Source organism: Scyliorhinus torazame, chromosome 12 (genome assembly GCF_047496885.1).
Source record: "Scyliorhinus torazame isolate Kashiwa2021f chromosome 12, sScyTor2.1, whole genome shotgun sequence".
Taxonomy (NCBI): Eukaryota; Metazoa; Chordata; class Chondrichthyes; order Carcharhiniformes; family Scyliorhinidae; genus Scyliorhinus; species Scyliorhinus torazame.
Genome location: NC_092718.1, coordinates 177169075 through 177190472, shown reverse-complemented (window position 1 = coordinate 177190472; position 21398 = coordinate 177169075). Strand labels below are relative to the sequence as shown.

The following is a 21398-nucleotide window of genomic DNA, read 5'->3' as shown; positions in this document are numbered from 1 at the left end:
TCTAACACAGATCCCTCTTGGACACCACTAGTCACATAAAGAGTCATATAGCACATAAAGAGACTACACCGAAGCAAAGAAATAGATAGTTTACAGCAAAATAAATGGGGAACAGAAATGGGCATACATAAAGCAAATTTTGCAGGTAGCTCACAGGGAGGAAACACTAACTCTATTGAAAAAAATAAAAGCAATTTTCTATTCAGAAATACACAGGTTCAAGTTCCATCTATTTGTGCAGGAACAATTGCAACAGTAGAATTCTGGAAGCAAGGAATAGCGTATGGATGCAGACACATGGAAAAAATCTATAAACTAATTTAGCTTTCAGCAAATCTCCTACAAAATCAATGAATGGCAATTAAATTATTATGCACTGTTGATTTCATTTTAACAAGAATACAATCATTAACTACCACGAAGCAAAATATATTAAAAATGGGTGGAAAAAATATTTGCATTTATTATGTCCATCGTGAACATTTCAAAGCACTTTTCACAACAAATAATTTTGGAAAGCAGTGACTTTTGTTCTGGAGACAAAGGTGACAGACATTTCGTGCACAGCAATAAAATGAATGACTATTTAATCTGGTTAATAAGGCAGAAATGTTGATTAACTCCCTGTCTGTTTTCAAATCATGATAATCTTTAAACCCCACCTGCACATCTCATTTAAAGGACAGCAGCTCCAACAATTCAGTACTTAAGGTATCAAACTTGATAATGTATTTGAAGCCAGTGACAACTGAGCCCAGCTCAGCCTGCTAGGCAGACGCAGGCTCCCAGCATCACCTGAACTTGAAGGAAGCCACATGGGACTAAAATTTCCACTTTTATTTTGAGTATTATTAAAGCGCAACCTTCTTCAAGAGTAACTAACTGAAGTAAGCTGACACAAACCTTGTATTTGCTAAATGATTAACTAATTAAACAGACAGTTGAGTTTGGCTAACTGCCAGTATGTCACCGAGTTGCACGTTTGTTGCGTGGGCGGATCGTCACAAGGCTCTGCCCCTTTATTGTTGAAAATTTGAAAATTTCAACTGGCTGAAACCTTTTACAATTTGAACTGAGACAGAACAAACTTGCTAAAATTGGAAGGGGCCACATTCCAAGCTGAAGGTGAGAAACCAACAAATCGTCCTCAGGGGAGTGTGATGAGAGAGGCATTTCCGACAATCCAGAGACCCATCAAAAGCTGTAACTGCTTAAGGAAGAGACACTAAAGATGCAAAGTGCTGGGTATTGAACCAACGGCGGTCACAGACAGACACTCAAAACTATTTGGAATAGCGCAATTGGCAAAGTGTTTTCAGGCAGGGCTGTCCAGTCACTGGAGAGAGGTTGCAAGTGACTCAGACGGTGTACAGAAAGCCTTCAGCAGAGGAAAGAGGAAAGAGTTCTCTCTCTTTCAGAGTAGGAGTGTTGCCCGGTTCAAGAAGCCAATTCCACCAGAAATCGACCAGCAAGCTGAGAGATTGTAAATAATTGAAACATCTCCTGCATCTGAGGGAGCACAGTTAAAAAACCAGGTAACCTAAATCAGCCGCAACATTTCAAATCAGTGCTTCACGGACAATCAATGGACACCTAACCATATATTATTTGACCTTTTCTTATTGGATTCTTTCCTATTGGATTCTAACTCACCTTATTTTTGGTGCTTGTGTGCCAGTGTGTACATGTGTGTGTCCTAATGACTGCGTGAGGTGTGAATGCTTGACATTGTATTGTTATTATTTTTATTGGGTTTGGTGTTTGATAAATTTGCTCTTCCTTTGACTTAAGAAAACCTTGTTTGATCGGCTTCTGCTTAAATAATTCCATATATTCTGATTTGGAATCCACGTAAAAAGAAACTTAAAGCTTTGTTGTGACTAACCGAGGAGGTTGAATAGAGGGGAGCCAGTTCACGTCTTCTCGTCTGGTCATAACAAAATCAATATGTCACTTCCAGAACATTAGAAGCAGCTCCTGCATGGTTCTCTCCACACAACAGCGTTTACAGGAATTTTACTGGCAGTGAGTAAGTCTCATTTGTGTCCCTCCTGAGTAGACCAAGGGAACTGAAACATTCTGCAAATTATAAATTCCTTTATTTTTTAGTTTTCCAATTTGTTGGGACTTGCATGGGCACCTCCAAACCCTCACCAGTTGACTGTTCTTTATGGGACCAGTAGACCGTTAACCATGGAAGATATCACAGCAAAGACCACTGGATAGTGATCGGGAGCAGGAACTGCAGCTGATGTTTCTCACCATGAGCTCTTTCTGGTTTCTTTTATAGATGCTTCTTTTTATTCATTGTGGGCCATCCTCTAATGCCCATTCCTAATTGTCCTTGGACTGATTGGTGAGGACAGCGGGTGAGGATAGCAGATTTCCTTTCCTAAAGGGCACGAGTGAACCGTTTGGGTTTTTAACAATAGACTTTTAATTCCAGATTTCTATTGAATTCAAATTTCACCATCTGCCGTGGTGGGTTTCGAACTCGGGACCAAGAACATTACCCTAGGATTACGAGTCCAATGACAATAAAATTACACTACTGCCTCCTCATGTCGTCAACGTTTTAAAAAATGGAACTACTGTACTTGGAGGTAGGAGCAAACTTGCCAAGTATTATAATAAAATTCACTAAAAATGTAAGACCTTAAATGATTTTGATGCACATCACTTCTAAAAGAGCAAACACCTTTCATTAAATTGAGTTTGCAGTTTGCCTCAGCCTTTGCGATCAGAAACTCATTCCTTACATGTGATAGGTGTTCATTTTTGTTCAGCAAAAGCACGTGGGCAAGGTTTCACTGGTCAGTTAAGATGACAAAATAATCTGAGGGAAAATTAGTTGGATAATATACTGTAGGTTGCACATGCACTCTCTCATTAGCTCCGAGTGTTTTCCAACAGCTCCTCAGATCACACAAAAGAAATAAATTGGCACTATCGTATTTGCTATTCCAAAATTAGCCCTCAGGCTGCATCAATTCAAAGAATCATATAATCCCACAGCACTGGAGGAAGTAATTCAGCCCATCATCCCTGTTCGGATTTGAAAGAGCTAACTAATTAGTCCCACTGCCCTGATTCTTCTCAATAGTCCAACGATTTTCTCCCTTCAAATTATTTATCCAACTCATTTTTGCAAGTTACTATTGGATCTGCTTTTCAGGAGTGCATTCCAAATCATAATAACTTAGGGCGGTACGTAGCACAGTGGTTAGCACTGTCACTTCACAGCTCCAGGGTCCCAGGTTCGATTCCTGGTTTGGGTCACCATCTGTGCGGAGTCTGCACGTTCTCCTCGTGTCTGCGTGGGTTTCCTCCGGGGGCTCCGGTTTCCTCCCACAGTCCAAAGACGTGCAGGTTAGGTGGATTGGCCATGCTAAATTGCCCTTAGTGTCCAAAGGGGTTGGGTGGCATCCCTGGGTTATGGGTATGGGGCGGAGGTGTGGGTTTAAGTGGGGTGCTCTTGGGCCCCAGACTCGATGGGCCGAATGGCCTCCTTCTGAACTGTAAATTCTATCTCTATGTCTAACTTGTTGCTTAAAAACATATCCTCCCTTCATTTTTCAATCTTTTGCCAATTATCTTAAATCTGTGTCCTCTGGTTACCTACCCTTCTGAAGTGAAAATAGTTTCTCCTTATTTATTATGTCATAACCCATCATGATAGTGAATGCCTCTGTTAGATATCCCTTCGCTTTACCCTGGTCTAAGGAGAACAACTCCAGGAATCCCAATTAACTGAAGTCTATCATCCCTGGTAAATCTTCTCAGAACATAATTTTAGCTTGGATGTGTGAGAGCATTTCTCTGCATTTATCAATTGGAAAACTGACACCTACTGCAACAAAACATCGATTGATATACTGGAGGGAATATTAAAATTGATTGCACTTGTACAATAATCCTCATGCTGTTTGGATCCATCTGAAGTGTAATGTCTACAATAACTTGTCCTTATATAGTGTTTGTGGAAAAAGAACCCCAGGTTGCTTCACAAAAGGTGTAAGGATGCGTGGACATCAAGTAAAGAAGAGGAAGTTAGAGGCCTACCAAAGGTTTGGCCAAAGAATGGGGCCGGGATTCTCTCAGCCCGGGGCCGGGCCGGTGAATCCCGGCGACCGGCACGAATCGCGGCACTCCGCCGGCACACGATTCTCAGCCAGCGGGAACTCGGCGTGGAAGGGTCAGGGGGCAACCTGTGGGGGGGAGGGCGGGTCCGACCCGGGGGGGGGGGGGGGGCCTCTGATGTGGCCTGGGCCTCCGATGTGGTCTGGCCCGCGATCGGGGCCCACCGGTCGGTGGGCCGGCCTCTCTGGCTGGGGGCCTCCCGTGTTCCCCACCGGCCCCTGTAGCCCTGCGTCATGTTGCGTCGGGGATGGCACGTTGAAGGGAGCCACTGCGCATGCACGCATTGGCGCCGGTGCCACTGCACGTGAACGGATCCCACGGCGCCCAGTTGACGCCGGGATCAGCTGCTGGAGTGGCGTGAACCGCTCCAGGGCCATGTTGGCCCCCTGTAGGGGCCAGAAGTGCTGATCCTGAGGCCGTGTTGATGCCGTCGAGAAACGTGACGGCATTTCCGACAGCATCAACACTTAGCCTCAGGATCACAGAATCCGGCCCAGGGTTTAAAGGAGGGTCTAATGGGTGACTTGTATCTCAGTGGGCGGTGCCCCTGTCTCTGAGCCAGAAGCCCTGGGGATCCACTCCAGGGCCGACTGGCCACAAAATAATCATTCATGCCATATTTCAGCCTGCTAACCCTTCCAAAACTTCCCTTCTATTTCTCAAAGAGAAAAAAATAGTGTGTGAAAGAGAAAATGCTGGAAAATCTCAGCAGGTCTGGCAGCATCTGTAGGGAGAGAAAAGAGCTAACGTTTCAAGTCCGATGACTCTTTATCTCACACAGTCACCACGTGCTGAGTACCAAGTCAGATGTGTAAATAACTAGTTGGAATAAAACTGCGTTGTACCAATCGCAACCGTGTTGGTTTGTCTGTACCTCAGAGCACCCAACACCACAGGAGGGAGCAGGAAAATTTAGCAACCTAAATCTTGGGAGGGAGGAGGGGTCCTCCATGAGCCCCTTCTGATGGTGGGCATCCTCCCCTGAAGGCCCGGAGAACTCCAGACATGCCCCCACCCCCACAGCCAATCCCAGAACCCCAGTCACCACCCCCTCCCCTAGTGACCTCCAAGGTGTCCCTACCCTTGCTTCCCTGGAACCCCTACTACTTACCTGGTTTCTATGTCCCGACACTTAGGGCAGAATTCTCCATTTTATTTCTAACTGTAATGGCGGGCAGTTCCAGTGGCGCCATTTCTGCTGGTCAAAATGGAGTGAACTTGCCCTGATTCTGCGCATGGAGCCGCATTAATTATGCATAAGTGCACATCTCTCTGAATCACCTGATGGGTCGGGAGCTGATTCATCCGCTCCATTAATCATCATCCACCATTGTTCGTCATCCTCATTCACTTTCTTACCTGTCTGTCCACTGTTGTGCTTCCTTGCCCTTCCCCACTGCCCTTGAACAGCCCTCCTTCCACATTTCCTCCCTTGTCTTCATCAGCCCACCCCTCAGCTCAAACCCTACCCACAATTGAACTTCGGACCTTTGGAGTGGAGGGTCCATGAGATCTGCCATTAACCTGCCAATGGGAAAATTTCAAACTGTTTTTCTGCCAGTGGGTTGCCACCTTTTTGGCTCCCGCTGGATTCCCCACTCCCCCACGCCACCGAACCTGCCAATTGCGGGATGGGAGAATTCCACCCTGAGTCCCAGGCACATGACTACAGAGTCTCTTCCAGACACTGCAGCGCTGTACCTGGAGGGCTCCCCAAGGTGAGACAGATGTTAAGTGATGGGTTAAGAGACATTCCAATTAGTTGTCTCATTTATGTTAAGTACCCAATAATTGACACTGATTTGTAAAGGGGCTTCAGGTGGCCTTTGGGTCAGGTGATGATAGAGTTTTGTGCAGAGTCTGTTAAAGTAAAATAAAGGTGTTTGTGACAAGGAGCAGAACCTTTGACTCTTTGTACAACAGCAGCTAAATGTCTAACAACGGATGTCCTGCCTGCTGCCAATCAACACTCGTTATTGTTGACTCTTAAAATGGCCTGAGCGGCCCACGCCAGGCCCCTGACATCCAAAGATTCAGGCCCATGTTATCCTATATTATGCTTTAGCAGTCACTTAACTGACCATTTTTAGCAATTGTTTATGCCTCAAAGTCTCACATTTGACCTGGCAGTTTGGGTAAATGGATTATTTCCAATGGTAGGTAACTTCTGATAAGAAACTGTGACCACAAAGAAGTACAAAATCTGTATTATTTGTATTTGTTCTCGGGATGTGGGAGCCGCTGGCTAAGCCAGTATTTGTTATCCATCACTAATTGCCTTTCAGAAGGTGATGGTGGGCCATGTTCTTGGACCATGCAGTCCATGCTACAACTGAGTAGCTTGCTGGGCCATTTTAGAGGGTGTTTAAGAGTCAACCACATTGCTGTGGACCTGGACTCACATAGAGACCAGACCTGGTAAGGATTTTAAAATTCCTTCCCTAAATTTCGAGTACCCAATTCATTTTTTCCCAATTAAGGGACAATTTAGTGTGGCCAATCCACCTACCCTGCATATCTTTGTGTTGTGGGGGCAAAACCAATGTAAACACGGGGAGAATGTGCAAATTCCACATGGACAGTAACCCAGGCCAGGATCGAACCTGGGACCTCGTCGCCATGAGGCAACAGTGCTAATTACTGTGCCACCGTGCTGCCTTCCCCTAAAGGACATGAGTGAGCCATCTTGATTTTTACAACAATTGACAATGGTTTCACGGTCACCATTGCAGAGGCTAGTTTTTCATTCCACGTTTTATTAATTGTCTTTAAATTCCAGCAACTGCTGAGATGAGGTTTGAACCCATGTCCCCAGATATCACCGCACCACCACCTCTCACTGGCATTGTTTAAAGGAATAGGTGACAGAAGATGAATATTGTGCTCTCAGATGGATTTAACTGATTGTTTCCTCTCTGGAACTCCCACTGATTGTCAATGCCACTTCTCCTATCGCACTATGAATGTTGACAAACATAATGTACAACTCTGTCCCCAGCTATTGCACAGTAATAGAAGGAATTCTAGATATGTAAACTCAGTTTTTAAACTCAAAGAACATAAATTGAGTGTATAAACAGATCAACCTCCCACGTCATACAAAGGTAGAGTCTGAAATGTGAGAATTTAGGGCATATATTTTTTAATGAAGTCACCAATCCCACTACCAGATTTATTTCCAAATCTTGGCAATTCTGCAGATATAGTCACAGGAGTGCTCAAATAAAACTCGATAATGTACTCACACTAAGCAATATCCATCCTCCTTCTCTCTCAAAAAAGTGAGTGCTATCAGTTTTACTGAAAAGAACCCCTCAGGCAAGACATCAGGAGGGAGTTTGAATAACATTTTTATGAGCTACATTTTTACAGCTTATTTGGTTTATATATACGATCTCTCTTTCTAAATATATATATATATATTTGATCGCTTGGGGACAAACACTAAATAAACACCTCTGTAAATGTGACTATTCTATCTTTCAGTCCTTATTGTGGCTCCTACAAGGCATATTCTGTGGGAATTGGAGGTTGTCAACATTAATCGATCAACTCAATTCAAAAGAACTGGAGGCTGTCGGCCTGCGCCATGTTGGTTGATTGGTACTCCAGAGAGGGAACAGTCAGCGAGATCTACCTGAGAGCATAGTCAAAAGTCATCTACTCTCAACGTTGTGTGTGCTTGATCTTGTAGAAGAGAAGTGTTAAAATGAGCTGCACTTCAGGCGCATTATCAATAAACATACAGACAAGACGCTGGGAGATTGTTCTTTCCTCAATACCTTACAGTGAATGCATTTACAAGTGTTCATGAGGAAACAGGACTGAAACACTAACCGCTGGTTAAAACACAGAATGCTGGCACATATGAATTACTGAAGCTGTGTGCCACTCTCTCGTAGTTTTCAGAAACAGTGCTATTATAAAGCCAGTCAGGGACCTCAACTTTCACTGCATCTTGGGAATAGATTTTCCAATTCATGGAGACGTACAGTAAAGAAGGAAACCATTCAGCCCACCACATCTGTGCCAGTTCTGTGAAGCACTGTCCAATTATTCATACTCCCCGAGTCTTGACAGATCGTTCCTCTTCAAGCATACTCCCAGTTTCTTTTGTACAGTTCCCACTGAATCTGCTTCCATAACACTTTCAGGCACTACATTGCAGACGATTCGAACTCGCTGCATCAAAATAATTCTCCTTTCTGGTCCTTTTGCCAGTTATCTTCAATTTGTGCTGTCTGGTGACCAACCCTCCGGTTTATTGGTCTTATTTTAAATGAGTTATCGCAAGTGTTACAATGCCAATCGGAAAGTGTTCACATCAATTAATTTGTCAAGGGTATGATGCCATTTAAAAAAATATATATTTGCCCTGCATCATTTCTGTTCCTGACTTGTTGAAGTTGAAGAATTATTTCTGGGTATGACTAGAGTTAAGTCACAGCCCTATTTGACATTATTCGCATCTTCATCAAAGGAAATCAATTTTGACCAATATTATTTTGTCTTGTTAGAAACAAGACATGGTGACTAATTCTTGATTTAAAACAATACTCTATCTGCCCTTCTCAGCTGAATCGATGACAGTGAATGCACAACTGCCATTGTGTCCATGGAAACAGCACACTTCGAGGAGCGACTGTTCACTTTGCAGCTCCCAATCATTCACCTGCATCCAGGAGTATTTAATGGTTATTTTGCGGTCAGTCATGAGCGCATAACCACAATCTCAAATTTGCAATTCAACAATTCCATGAAGCTGTCAGACAGAAATTGACTTTCACACATTGGGGTAGGTTTTGATGACTGCCGGTTTTGGAAAACTGCCACTCATGATCCAGGAGCCAGCTTTCCATACAGTCAGTGGAAGTGTAAAAATCAGAAGAGGTGTAAAGCAGGCCATCAATTTACTAACACCTATTTGGCCCAATTGCGCAGTCAAAGCCAACCCCATTCTGGACTGCTTATTCATGAATTATCATATTTTTTGCTGGTACAGTATGAGTCCCCAAGTGCTTCATGACTAGAAATCCAGAACAATAAACATGGTGGACCTTGAACTGAACAAATTCAGGTACAGAATCACATCACAAATGTCCTTATGGACTGAAATATCTAGAGCAGAAACCCTACTTTATATGGCTACATTCAGCCTCAAAAAACTCCACCATCTATGCATCCACCCACCCCCACCACTTGGCTGGTTTAGCACAGTGGGGTAAACAGCTGGCTTGTAATGCAGAACAAGGCAGCGGCGCGGGTTCAATTCCCGTACCAGCCTCCCCGAACAGGCGCTGGAATGTGGCGACTAGAGGCTTTTCACAATAACTTCATTGAAGCCTACTTGTGACAATAAGCGATTATTATTATTATTATTATATTTGAAGACATACCTTGTATATATTTATATCTTGTAATATAAAACAGGTGACCAGTCCACCCACCGCATTCTCACCGGTCCCCAGTCCAAACCCCAATTAACTGCGCAGGATCCTGGGCTTTATAGAACATAGAACATAGAATTTACAGTGCAGAAGGAGGCCATTCAGCCCATAGAGTCTGCACCGGCGCTTGGAAAGAGCACCCCACTTAAGCCGCACACCTTCACCCTATATCTGTAACCCCACCTAACCTTTCTTTGGACACGAAGGGCAATTTAGCATGGCCAATCCACCTAACATGCACATCTTTGGGGTGTGGTAGGAAACCGGAGCACCGGAGGAAACTCGCGTAGACACGGGGAGAACGTGCAGACTCTGCACAGACAGTGACCCAAGCCGAGAATCAAACCTGGGATCCTGCCGCTGTGAAGCAACCGTGCTAACCACTGTGCTACCGTGCTGCCGCATAGATGAAGGCATAGGGTACAAAACCAAGGAAGCTGTCATAAACCTGCATCAACACTGCTTCGGCCTCAGGTGGAGTATTGTGTTAAGTTCTGGGAACCGCGCTTGAGGAGAGCCCACTGGAAGCTGTCCTCCAGCCTGAAAAACACCTGTTCCCCACCACTCCATTTCTTTCCTGCTGTTAACTAACTACATATTCAAGTTCCCACTGTCTCTTTCATTCCATCGGCTTCAACTCTTCAGGCAAGTCCATTAGGAAGCACTTCATCAAACTCTTTTTGGGAGTTCATGTCAACCGCATGGGACAAAACTGTTCCCTCTGGCAAGTAAGTTGACAACCAGCGAATACAAATTTAAAATAATTTGCAAAAGAACTAGAGGGGAAGTTAAGAGAAATATTTTCACACAAGAGTTTTGTGAGCATCTGAACGCATTATCCAAAGGTGTGGTGGAAGCACATTTTATCTTAACTTTCATAACCAACGGGACATGTACTCAGGAGGACTAATTTGCAGAACTATGGAGAGAAGATTGGTGTATGCTCTTTCAAAGAGCCAGCACATGTCTGACAGGCCAGGTGACCTCCTTCTGCACCATAAGATTCTATATGATTCTATGTTCGGACACCAAAACTGGTGCTGTACCACTGGTAAGTGACATTGTCCACCATGCCACTTGTGAGTTATTCCTGGTACCTACTGTCCACCCATTGGTGACTGAAACCTCCTGCTTGTCGGTTGTCTAATTAATAAGCTGTGGGGACCATCGCTGGGGAGAGAGGAGGGAGTAAGCAAGGTATCTTTGCAATTGAGTTAGCTCAATTTATATAAAAACCCTAACCGCTCTTTCACCGCACCAATATCATTCATGACAAACAGCGTTTCCCCAGAAAATTCAATGAGCTTGTCACTCTGTGGAGAATGCAGATCCCACAGAGCTCAGCGTCAGCAGGAACAAAAAGCAGGAACAATCGAGTGTTTTACATTAACAGTACCAGCTGTCAAACAGCAATTACGAAACAAAAATAATTTTGTACCTCAAACGGCCACAATTCGAATACTAGCAAATTCTTGCCAACCATAGTATGATTGTACTTTTCATGACATTGTAACCATGACTTTTAAAATACAAAATGATCAGACATAATTTAAAAGAAATGCAGTAATGGCACTGGCTCCCTTTGAGCATGCCTCTTTGTTCTACAGGCATACAAAATGATCCCCAAGGAGAAAATGGTATCGTTTCACTATTTGGAGCAAAATCTCAGATGCGTTCCTTATAAATTTATATCCAAACAATTTTATTTGAAACTATATGAAGACCTCTGGAAACTAATTTCAAATATGAATGCGTGGAACAATTAACAGCCTGGATGTTATATATTTAACTCCTGTGGTATCATAAATGAGTTGCTCTGATTTACATTGTCACAGGAAAGCTGCTCTCATGTCACTGGAGTCATTGCGATATAAGAACATAAGAACATAAGAACTAGGAGCAGGAGTAGGCCATCTGGCCCCTCGAGCCTGCTCCGCCATTCAATGAGATCATGGCTGATCTTTTGTGGACTCAGCTCCACTTTCCGGCCCGAACACCAGAACCCTTAATCCCTTTATTCTTCAAAAACTATCTATCTTTATCTTTAAAACATTTAATGAAGGAGCCTCTACTGCTTCACTGGGCAAGGAATTCCATAGATTCACAACCCTTTGGGTGAAGAAGTTCCTCCTAAACTCAGTCCTAAATCTACTTCCCCTTATTTTGAGGCTATGCCCCCTATTTCTGCTTTCACCCGCCAGTGGAAACAACCTGCCCGCATCTATCCTATCGATTCCCTTCATAATTTTATATGTTTCTATAATATCCCCCCTCATCCTTCTAAATTCCAACGAGTACAGTCCCAGTCTACTCAACCTCTCCTCGTAATCCAACCCCTTCAGCTCTGGGATTAACCTAGTGAATCTCCTCTGCACACCCTCCAGTGCCAGTACGTCCTTTCTCAAGTAAGGAGACCAAAACTGAACACAATACTCCAGGTGTGGCCTCACTAACATCTTATACAATTGCAGCAGAACCTCCCTAGTCTTAAACTCCATCCCTCTAGCAATGAAGGACAAAATTCCATTTGCCTTCTTAATCACCTGTTGCACCTGAAAACCAACTTTCTGCGACTCATGCACGAGCACACCCATGTCTCTCTGCACAGCAGCATGTTTTAATATTTTATCATTTAAATAATAATCCCTTTTGCCGTTATTCTTACCAAAATGGATAACCTCACATTTGTCAACATTGTATTCCATCTGCCAGACCCTAGCCCATTCACTTAGCCTGTCCAAATCCCTCTGCAGACTTCCAGTATCCTCTGCACTTTTTGCTTTACCACTTATCTTAGTGTCGTCTGCAAACTTGGACACATTGCCCTTGGCCCCCAACTCCAAATCATCTATGTAAATTGTGAACAGTTGTGGGCCCAACACTGATCCCTGAGGGACACCACTAGCTACTGATTGCCAACCAGAGAAACACCCATTAATCCCCACTCTTTGCTTTCTATCAATTAACCAATCCTCTATCCATGCTCCTACTTTCCCCTTAATGCCATGCATCTTTATCTTATGCAACAACCTTTTGTGTGGCACCTTGTCAAAGGCTTTCTGGAAATCCAGATATACCACATCCATTGGCTCCCCGTTATCTACCGCACTGTTAAAGTCCTCAAAAAATTCCACTAAATTAGTTAGGCACGACCTGCCCTTTATGAACCCATGCTGCGTCTGTCCAATGGGACAATTTCCATCCAGATGCCTCGCTATTTCTTCCTTGATGATAGATTCCAGCATCTTCCCTACTACCGAAGTTTAGCTCACTGGCCTATAATTACCCACTTTCTGCCTACCTCCTTTTTTAAACAGTGGTGTCACGTTTGCTAATTTCCAATCCGCAGGGACCACCCCACAGTCTAGTGAATTTTGGTAAATTATCACTAGTGCATTTGCAATTTCCCTAGCCATCTCTTTTAGCACTCTGGGATGCATTCCTTCAGGGCCAGGAGACTTGTCTACCTTTAGCCCCATTAGCTTGCCCATCACTACCTCCTTGGTGATATCAATCCTCTCAAGGTCCTCACCTGTCATAGCCTCATTTCCATCAGTCACTGGCATGTTATTTGTGTCTTCCACTGTGAAGACCGACCCAAAAAACCTGTTCAGTTCCTCAGCCATTTCCTCATCTCCCATTATTAAATCTCCCTTCGCATCCTCTAAAGGACCAATATTTACCTTAGCCACTCTTTTTTGTTTTATGTATTTGTAGAAACTTTTACTATCTGTTTTTATATTCTGAGCAAGTTTACTCTCATAATCTATCTTACTCTTCTTTATAGCTTTTATAGTAGCTTTCTGTTGCCCCCTAAAGATTTCCCAGTCCTCTAGTCTCCCACTGATCTTTGCTACCTTGTATGTTTTTTCCTTCAATTTGATACTCTCCCTTATTTCCTTAGATATCCACGGTCGATTGTCCCTCTTTTTACCATCCTTCCTTTTTGTTGGTATAAACCTTTGCTGGGCACTGTGAAAAATCACTTGGAAGGTTCTCCACTGTTTCTCAACTGTTTCACCATAAAGTCTTTGCTCCCAGTCTACCTTAGCTAGTTCTTCTCTCATCCCAAAGATATCACAAAGAACATGCGTGCATTTTTACAAAACAGCAGACATTTTAATGCAAATTTGCAACCGTACCTCATGTGGTGTAAATCAATCACTACTGCGCTTGGCAACTGAAATCAGAACACTTATCTGACAGCACTGTGATTGCACATCACGTAAAGTATCAAGCTGGCCTTGTTGTCATGTGACACCGCACAAAATTTTAATACGCAGATAGTATTGCCGATTATCACCAAGTATCTGATCAGGTAAGTACCTTACCTGCCAAAATATGGAGTCTATTGTGCTGCCGTGAAACCCTTCCCGCACTTCAGATGACAACAGTTTAGGGCCAAGTATTGTCATAAATTCATCAAAGTCCACTTGTCCATCACCTGCAACACATAAATGGGTAAATAATTATGCTTGCTGAATCTCCAGTTTTGATATTTCCCTTTTTACGTCAGTGAAATTAAGAGTGAGAGATTCCCCAGCTTCCATTGTACTCATCAACTCACTCAACTATGCCTGCAGAGATATGGGGCGGAATTCTCCAATATCGGCACGATATCCGCCGACCGGCGCCAAAAACGGCGCGAATCAGTCCGGCATCGCGCCGCCCCAAAGGTGCAGAAGTCTCCGCATCTTGAGCGGCCGAGCACTCACCTTGAGGGGCTAGGCCCGCGCCAGACTGATTTCCGCCCCGCCAGCTGGCAGGAAAGGCCTTTGGTGCCCCGCCAGCTGGCGCGAAACTGACTTTGCCGGGCGGCGCATGCGCGGGAGCGTCAACGGCCGCTCACGGCATCCCTGCGCATGCGCAGTGGAGGGGGTCTCTTCCGCCTCCGCCATGGTGGAGACCATGGTGAAGGCAGAAGAGAAAGAGTGCCCCCACGGCACAGGCCTGCCCGCGGATCGGTGGGTCCTGATCGTGGGCCAGGCCAACGTGGGGGCACCCCCCTGGGGCCAGATCACCCCGCGCCCCCCCCCCCAGGACCCCGGAGCCCACCCGCGCCGCCGTGTCCCGCCGTCCCAAAGGTGGTTCAATCCACGCCGGCTGGCGTGGGTTGACAGCGGCAGGACTTCGGTCCATCGCGGGCCGGAGAATCGCCGGGGAGGGGCCCGCCAACCGGCGCAGCGCAATTCCCCCCCCCGCCGAATATCCAGTGCCGGAGAATTTGGCAACCGGCGGGGGCGGGATTCACGCCAGCCCCCGCCGATTCTCCGATCCGGCAGGGGGGTCAGTGAATCCCACCCAAGGTAATTAAAAAGAGACAGCGAATAAGGGAAGAAATATTCGGAAACATTTGTACTTGAATTGCAGGCCAGGTAGTTGCGGGTAGTGCTCATCCAATGAATTATCAGCATTTGATGGCCAACAGTCTGACTATGGGTGACACCACCAAGCATTCCATTCTATGGGACAATTCACTTCACACCGCACCACCATACTCCAAACTTTGCATGTGCATTTGTTATGCTTCATGTGCATCTTCCATGAACTGGTTCAGCAAACTCAAGCCTTCTATTTTTCCTGTTGTTTTCCCATAGTCCTCCCCTACCCTGATCCCGGCCACTCTGTAGCTGGCTGTTAGATGGTGTGATGGCAAGCACATCAGACCGTACAGATATGAGTGCCAGCAGCCCTCTAATGCCTTGTGGGAGCATCGTGGACAATGTGTTCAGGCACGCAATTGGTGTCTTTGCAGCAGGAGACCTCCCGGATTTTCCCTTCATTATCTTCAGGCGATAGTGGCCAATGAATGAATCCACCCCCTTCAGCCCTTTCATGTTATGTAAGTTAACATCAGGAATTCATGTGCGGACATCAGTGCCCCGCTCTGCTTTGCATCCTTTAAGATGAATGGGCAAGACCCACAAAGCTGTATGTCAGAAAATCTACCCTAATATTCTAAATGAGATAGTGGCAACATCCCAATTGATTTTATATTCCCTACCTCCTGTAATCACGACCAGCATCCCATTAGCCTATTCTGATTGTTTTTTGCACAATCCAGCATTTATTCCCCAAATGTAATTTGTTACATTTCTATCCTTCTTCAGTTCTGTCGAAGGGTCATTTGGACTCGCAACGTTAACTCTGTTTCTTTCTCCATGGATGCTGCCAGACCTGCTGAGTTTGTCCAGCATTTTCTGCTCTTATTTCAGATTTTCAACATCCTCAGTATTTTGCTTCTGTTTTAGTGTTGAATTCACTGCCATGTCTCTTCCAGGAATGCCTTCCTTGAAGAAGTGCTGCTCTTCTCTCCGACGGGATTTCAGTCTGTTTCTTTCGCCATATTTAATAATAATAATAATAATCGCTTAGTGTCACAAGTAGGCTTCAATGAAGTTAATGTGAAAAGCCCCTAGTCGCCACATTCCAGCACCTGTTCGGGGAGGCCAGTACGGAATTGAACCCGCGCTGCTGGCCTTGTTCTGCATTACAAGCCAGCTGTTTAACCCACTGTGCTAAACCAGCCCCTTTAACCTTTTTTACCTTCATTGCTTTCCATTTCGCTCATGGTGTTTGACAAGGTATGTAATGAAACTCGCTTCCCCAGCCACATCTCTTTCCTCAGCGCATGCCACTATTAGCACTCCTTCAGTCTCTAATGGCACCATTAACACCCCCTTTTGTCTTATGTCCATCACACCTCTGCCAATCTCTCCTTAACTCCAGCATATCCCTGACCTTCCATTCTGCCCTTGCTATATCATTCATCACATTTCTATCCCACTTCAGTTCTGTAGAAGGGTCATATGGACTCGAAACGTCGACTCTGCACTAGATGCTGCCTGACCTGCCAAGTTTGTCCAGCATTTTCTGATTTTATTTAAGCTCCATGGTCTGCTGGACCCCTTTATTCCTTTAACCATCCCACCCACTAACCCCTCCCCCCTTAAATGTTTTACTGCTTACATTGTATTCCCGAGTACCATTTTTACATTTAAAGTTTATGCCCTCACACCTTATATTACATAATAGCTACTATTGTTTCATGGCTAATGATTTATCGGGGCACTTCCATTTTCCTTCTCAGTTCAAAGATAGCCCTACTTCACCTTCAAACATCGGATAATCCATAAAAAACATACTGGACTGGACTTCCCGGTCCCTGGGCTGCTTGTTACTAGGCAGCGCATTGTTACGTAGCGGGATTCTCTACTCCTACCGCTTGTCAATGGAATTTCCCATTGAAGCCACTCCACGCCGCCGGGAAATCCACCGGTGGGGGTGCGCTACCGGTGGGAACGGACAATCCCAACGGCCAGAGAATTACGGCCATTGGCCTACCCTTCTCTAAAAGAAGAAAATATTCCCTGGACGTGATGCTTGCCAGATCTATCAGCAGCTTGCTGCAAATGTTGGTTAATGAGAAACGCAGTGATATATTTCCCATTACATATTTTTAAACATAATTATTTCAAGTGCTAGCTTTTCCATTATGATTTGTTTGCCTTGAAGTTATTAAATTCTGAATTTGAAAAACTCTGTTTTTTTATATCTTTTGGTTCAAGCTGGCGATAAAGTTAATTTGAAAAGAAAATTAGTGCTATGAATTAATGCTGACCACCTTCTGCCCATTAACCCCTCCTGCTGTAGCTAGCTTTAGGATAAGGTTCATTCGGTTACAAGTACAGTCTCTACCGCTTGTAATGTTTGTGTTGAAAGATGGAACACTATTACTGCTGAATATGTCTGTAACTAATGTTATCTCAACGACACCTGCTAAAATCTCCAAATGCATTGGTTAAAAAATGTTTTAAAAGTTATTAAAATTAAAGCCAAATTATAAATGATACAATGGAATCAAGATTTACACCACAGCAGTCCGAGGGTAGGATTCTCCTTTTGGGAGACAAAGATCTCCCGGGGGAGTTGAATCGCTTCTCGTCTGCACTGGCACTAGAGACGGTGCCCAGGGGCACTTTCCCTCTCCCTTGCCATGCAGATTTATGCATTTATGCAGCTTGAGGATTCCAGCGGAACCCAGCTATCGGACCATAACTTTGAGCCCAATGACAATGTCCGGTGGCTGGCCCACCCCTCTCCCCCACAATACAAATCTTGCCCCTGCCCTGCTGACATGCAGGGACATCCAGCCCCAGCACCCCCGCCTCACCACCACGGGAATTACGGGTCATCCCCCCTCCCCACAGCACGTACACATGAGAGTGGCCCTGCCCCCTACAGTCTCAATCTCTCATCAGACCCCCAACAGGTACCCCCCGTCAACCCCCATCAGATGCACTCATATCAAAGAACCCCCATCAGAGACCCCCATATCAGAGAGCCCCCCATATCAGAGATCCCCATATCAGAGATCCCCATATCAGAGACCCCCATATCAGAGACCCCCATATCAGCAACTGTCCCATCAGAGACCTCCATAACAGACGCACCCATATCAGCAAACTCTGTCCCATCCCCGTCCCCTCCCCCATAGGTCATTCCTGCCTGGAAGCTAAAAAGCAGTCCAGGCAGAAAAAGTTGCTTTTTCACTTACTAGCTCCTAACACCTGCTGCCTCAGACAAAGGTGCTAAAAAGCAGCAGCTGTTACTTCATTGAAAGCCAAACATATCGCAAGGCTTTAAACCCCATCAGATCCTTTGATGGGAGGCTTCTATTCACTTTCAAAGATAAATAACTTTTAGTAGGCTGTAACTGACAGGGTAATAGCTTCCAGGCAGCCAGGTATCTGGATTGTTTATTTTTATTTGCCTTCATACTTGAATGCATCTCAAATACCCTGCTGTGAAACTAACCACAATGTGTATAAACATTCAGAGCTGGATTCTCTGTTGGGGAGACTAAGTGCTCCTACCGAATTACATTCGCTTCTGGTGCACAAGGTATCCACCCGTATCAACTTCTTTGCAGTGGGGAAATCGGTGCTTCCATAGAGTTTCATAGAATTTACAGTGCAGAAGGAGGCCATTCGGCCCATCAAGTCTGCACCGGCTCTTGGAAAGAGCACCCTACCCAAGGTCAACACTGCCACCCTATCCCCATAACCCAGTAACCCCACCCAACACTAAGGGCAATTTTGGACACTAAGGGCAATTTATCATGGCCAATCCACCTAACCTGCACATCTTTGGACTGTGGGAGGAAACCGGAGCACCCGGAGGAAACCCACGCACACATGGGGAGGATGTGCAGACTCCGCACAGACAGTGACCCAAGCCGGAATCGAACCAGGGACCCTGGAGCTGTGAAGCAATTGTGCTATCCACAATGCTACCGTGCTGCCCATCCAGACATAGCAAGAGCAGAATACTCTGCGATAGTTATTTCTGACCACGCTCCACATCACATGGACGTGAGGGTGGAGACGGGCCGTGCCCAATGCCCCCCATGGAGTTTGGATGCGGACCTCTTGACTGACAAGGTCTTCTGTCAGAAAACATCACAGGTCATCGGCGAGTACATCACTAACAACCAGAATGGGGAAGTCTCAGATTCCACGTTCTGGGAAGCGCTGAAGGTGGTGATTAGGGTAGAGGTTATAGCCTAAATGCACGTAGGAATAGGGAAGAGAGGACGGCCAAGCAGCAACTGATCAACTCCATCCTGGAGCTTGACAGAAGGTACTCCGAGGCCCCGACCGTAAGGTTTGTGCTAAAGAGGGAAAAGCTACAAATGGACTTTAACCTGATCCACCAGGGGGAAATGGACTTTAACTTGATCTATCAGGGGTGGTGAGGGGAAGAATCCAAGAATCCCCAAGACTACACTGCAGAGAAAAAACATGGGGGGGCTTGAACCTTCCGAACCTGCAATACTACCACTGGGCAGCCACAGCCGAGAGACTGAGGGGATGGGTAAGGGGGCCAAGCAAGGAATGGGTGAAAATGGAGGAGTCCTCCTGCACAGGAAGGACCCTCCTAGCCCTAGTCGTGACAGCGCTCCCATCCCCTCTGGCAAAATATACATCCTGCCCAGTAATGATAGCTACATTAAAAACCTGGAACCAAATGAGACAACACTCCAGCTTAACCAAGGTGTCCATCATGGCCCACATCTGCAGTAACCACAAATTCCCACAAGCCATTCTAGACACCACTTTTAAGAAGTGTAGACAGGAGGGGGGGACGCTAGCAATTAGGAAATTTTACTTGGGGTACAGTCTTGCAACCCTGGACACGCTGAGGGGGAGACTGGAGCTACAGAACGGACAGGAGCTCCGACATTTACAAATCAAAAACTTGCTCCGCAAGGCAACGACAGGGTACCCTAGGGCCCTGAGAGACACAATTCTGGAAGAACTGCTGGATGCGGACAGTGTGGAGAAGGGGAACTGTGGGGACATTTACAGACGACTGTTAGAAAGGGCGAGAACACTATTAGAGAGAGCAAGACAGAAATGGGAGGATGAGGGCAGCACGGTGGCGCAGTGGTAGCACTGCAGTCTCACAGTGCTGAGGTCCCAGGTTCGATCCCGGCTCTGGGTCACTGTCCCTGTGGAGTTTGCACATTCTCCCCGTGTTTGCATGGGTTTCGCCCCCACAACCCAAAGATGTGCAGGTTAGGTGGATTGAACCCTTAATTGGAAAAAATGAATTGGGTACTCTAAATTTATAAAAAGAAAAATAAACAAAGAAAAGAAATGGGAGGACGAACTAGGGACAGAATTAGGGTGGGGACTCTGCAGCAAAGCACTGAGCAGGGCCAACTGCACGAAGTGAAAAAGCTGCAGTTTCTGTATGGAATGCTCTTTAGTTTCGAAGCAGAAGTGACTGATAGTGGGTGGGGTCTCTGATATGGGGTGTCTCAGATTTGGGCATCTCCGATATGGGATGGGAGTCTCTCTGATACAGGGGTCTCTGATGGAACAGTCTCTGATATGGGGGTCTCTCATGTGGGGATCTTCTATATGATGGTCTCTGATGGGAGTTCTCTGATATTGGGATTTCTGAAATGGGGGACTCTGAATGGGGGTCCCTAAAAGGGGTTCTCTGATGGAGGGTCTAATGGAGAATCTGATGGGGATCTGTTGGAGGGTCTAATGGAGGATCTGATGGGGGAACTGTGGGGTGGATAGGATTAGTGTTGTGAGTGTCTCTCTATTGGACTTTGGGGGCACCAACATTAAATACTTACCCCCTTGACCCACCGCAGGGTCAGGGACATGTTTGAAAATACTTGCACCAATCCACACCCCACGTGAATCCCAGCCAAGAGGGTCGAAGCATTGCAGGGGAGTGGAGAATCGGGCTCCCAGCCATTAATAGGATTCAAGTGGGTTCAAATGACCTATTTACATCCTCCCACCGGCATGGAACATGTAGCTCACTGCCGGCTGGGAACCAGAGCATCAGAATGGGATCGGAACCCAGCGCCAATCCCGTTTTGTGCTCGATTCTCTTCCGGACTGGAAACCCCGCTACATGTGTTATAGGGGTAAGAATTAGGGGTTAATAGTTGATGCACGATCAATCGCTACTGAAGCGAGATTGTAGTCCAATTGAAGGCTTTAATGAACATGTAGTTACCTCAGCAGCTCCGGTACAGAATGACTGCTGTGGGTGAAACACAGACTCTTATGCTCCGCCTGCTGGGCGGAACCAGCAGGCAGGTTCTACCACTCATACTACAGTATAAGGTACATCCCACCTCGGTACCGAGATACCCCTAATATAACCTACCACAGTAGTGTTGACAGTAGTTGAAATGTGTTATTTTGTACTGTATCTGTATAAATTTGATGATTAATGTGCTGTTATTTTGTAATATTGAAAATTATTTTCTTGCAATAA

At 45.5% G+C, this 21398-nt stretch overlaps 1 protein-coding gene across 4 annotated transcripts in view; it reads right to left on the bottom strand.

Moving 5' to 3' along the window:
* Nucleotides 1-21398, bottom strand: part of caln1 (calneuron 1) — a 600077-nt gene that overhangs the window by 447280 nt on the left and 131399 nt on the right. For all 4 annotated transcript variants that reach the window (XM_072469448.1, XM_072469450.1, XM_072469446.1 and 1 more), the window contains one exon: nucleotides 13919-14031. In XM_072469448.1, coding sequence (XP_072325549.1) covers nucleotides 13919-14031 — 113 coding nt within the window. The remainder of the gene's footprint in view (nucleotides 1-13918; nucleotides 14032-21398) is intronic.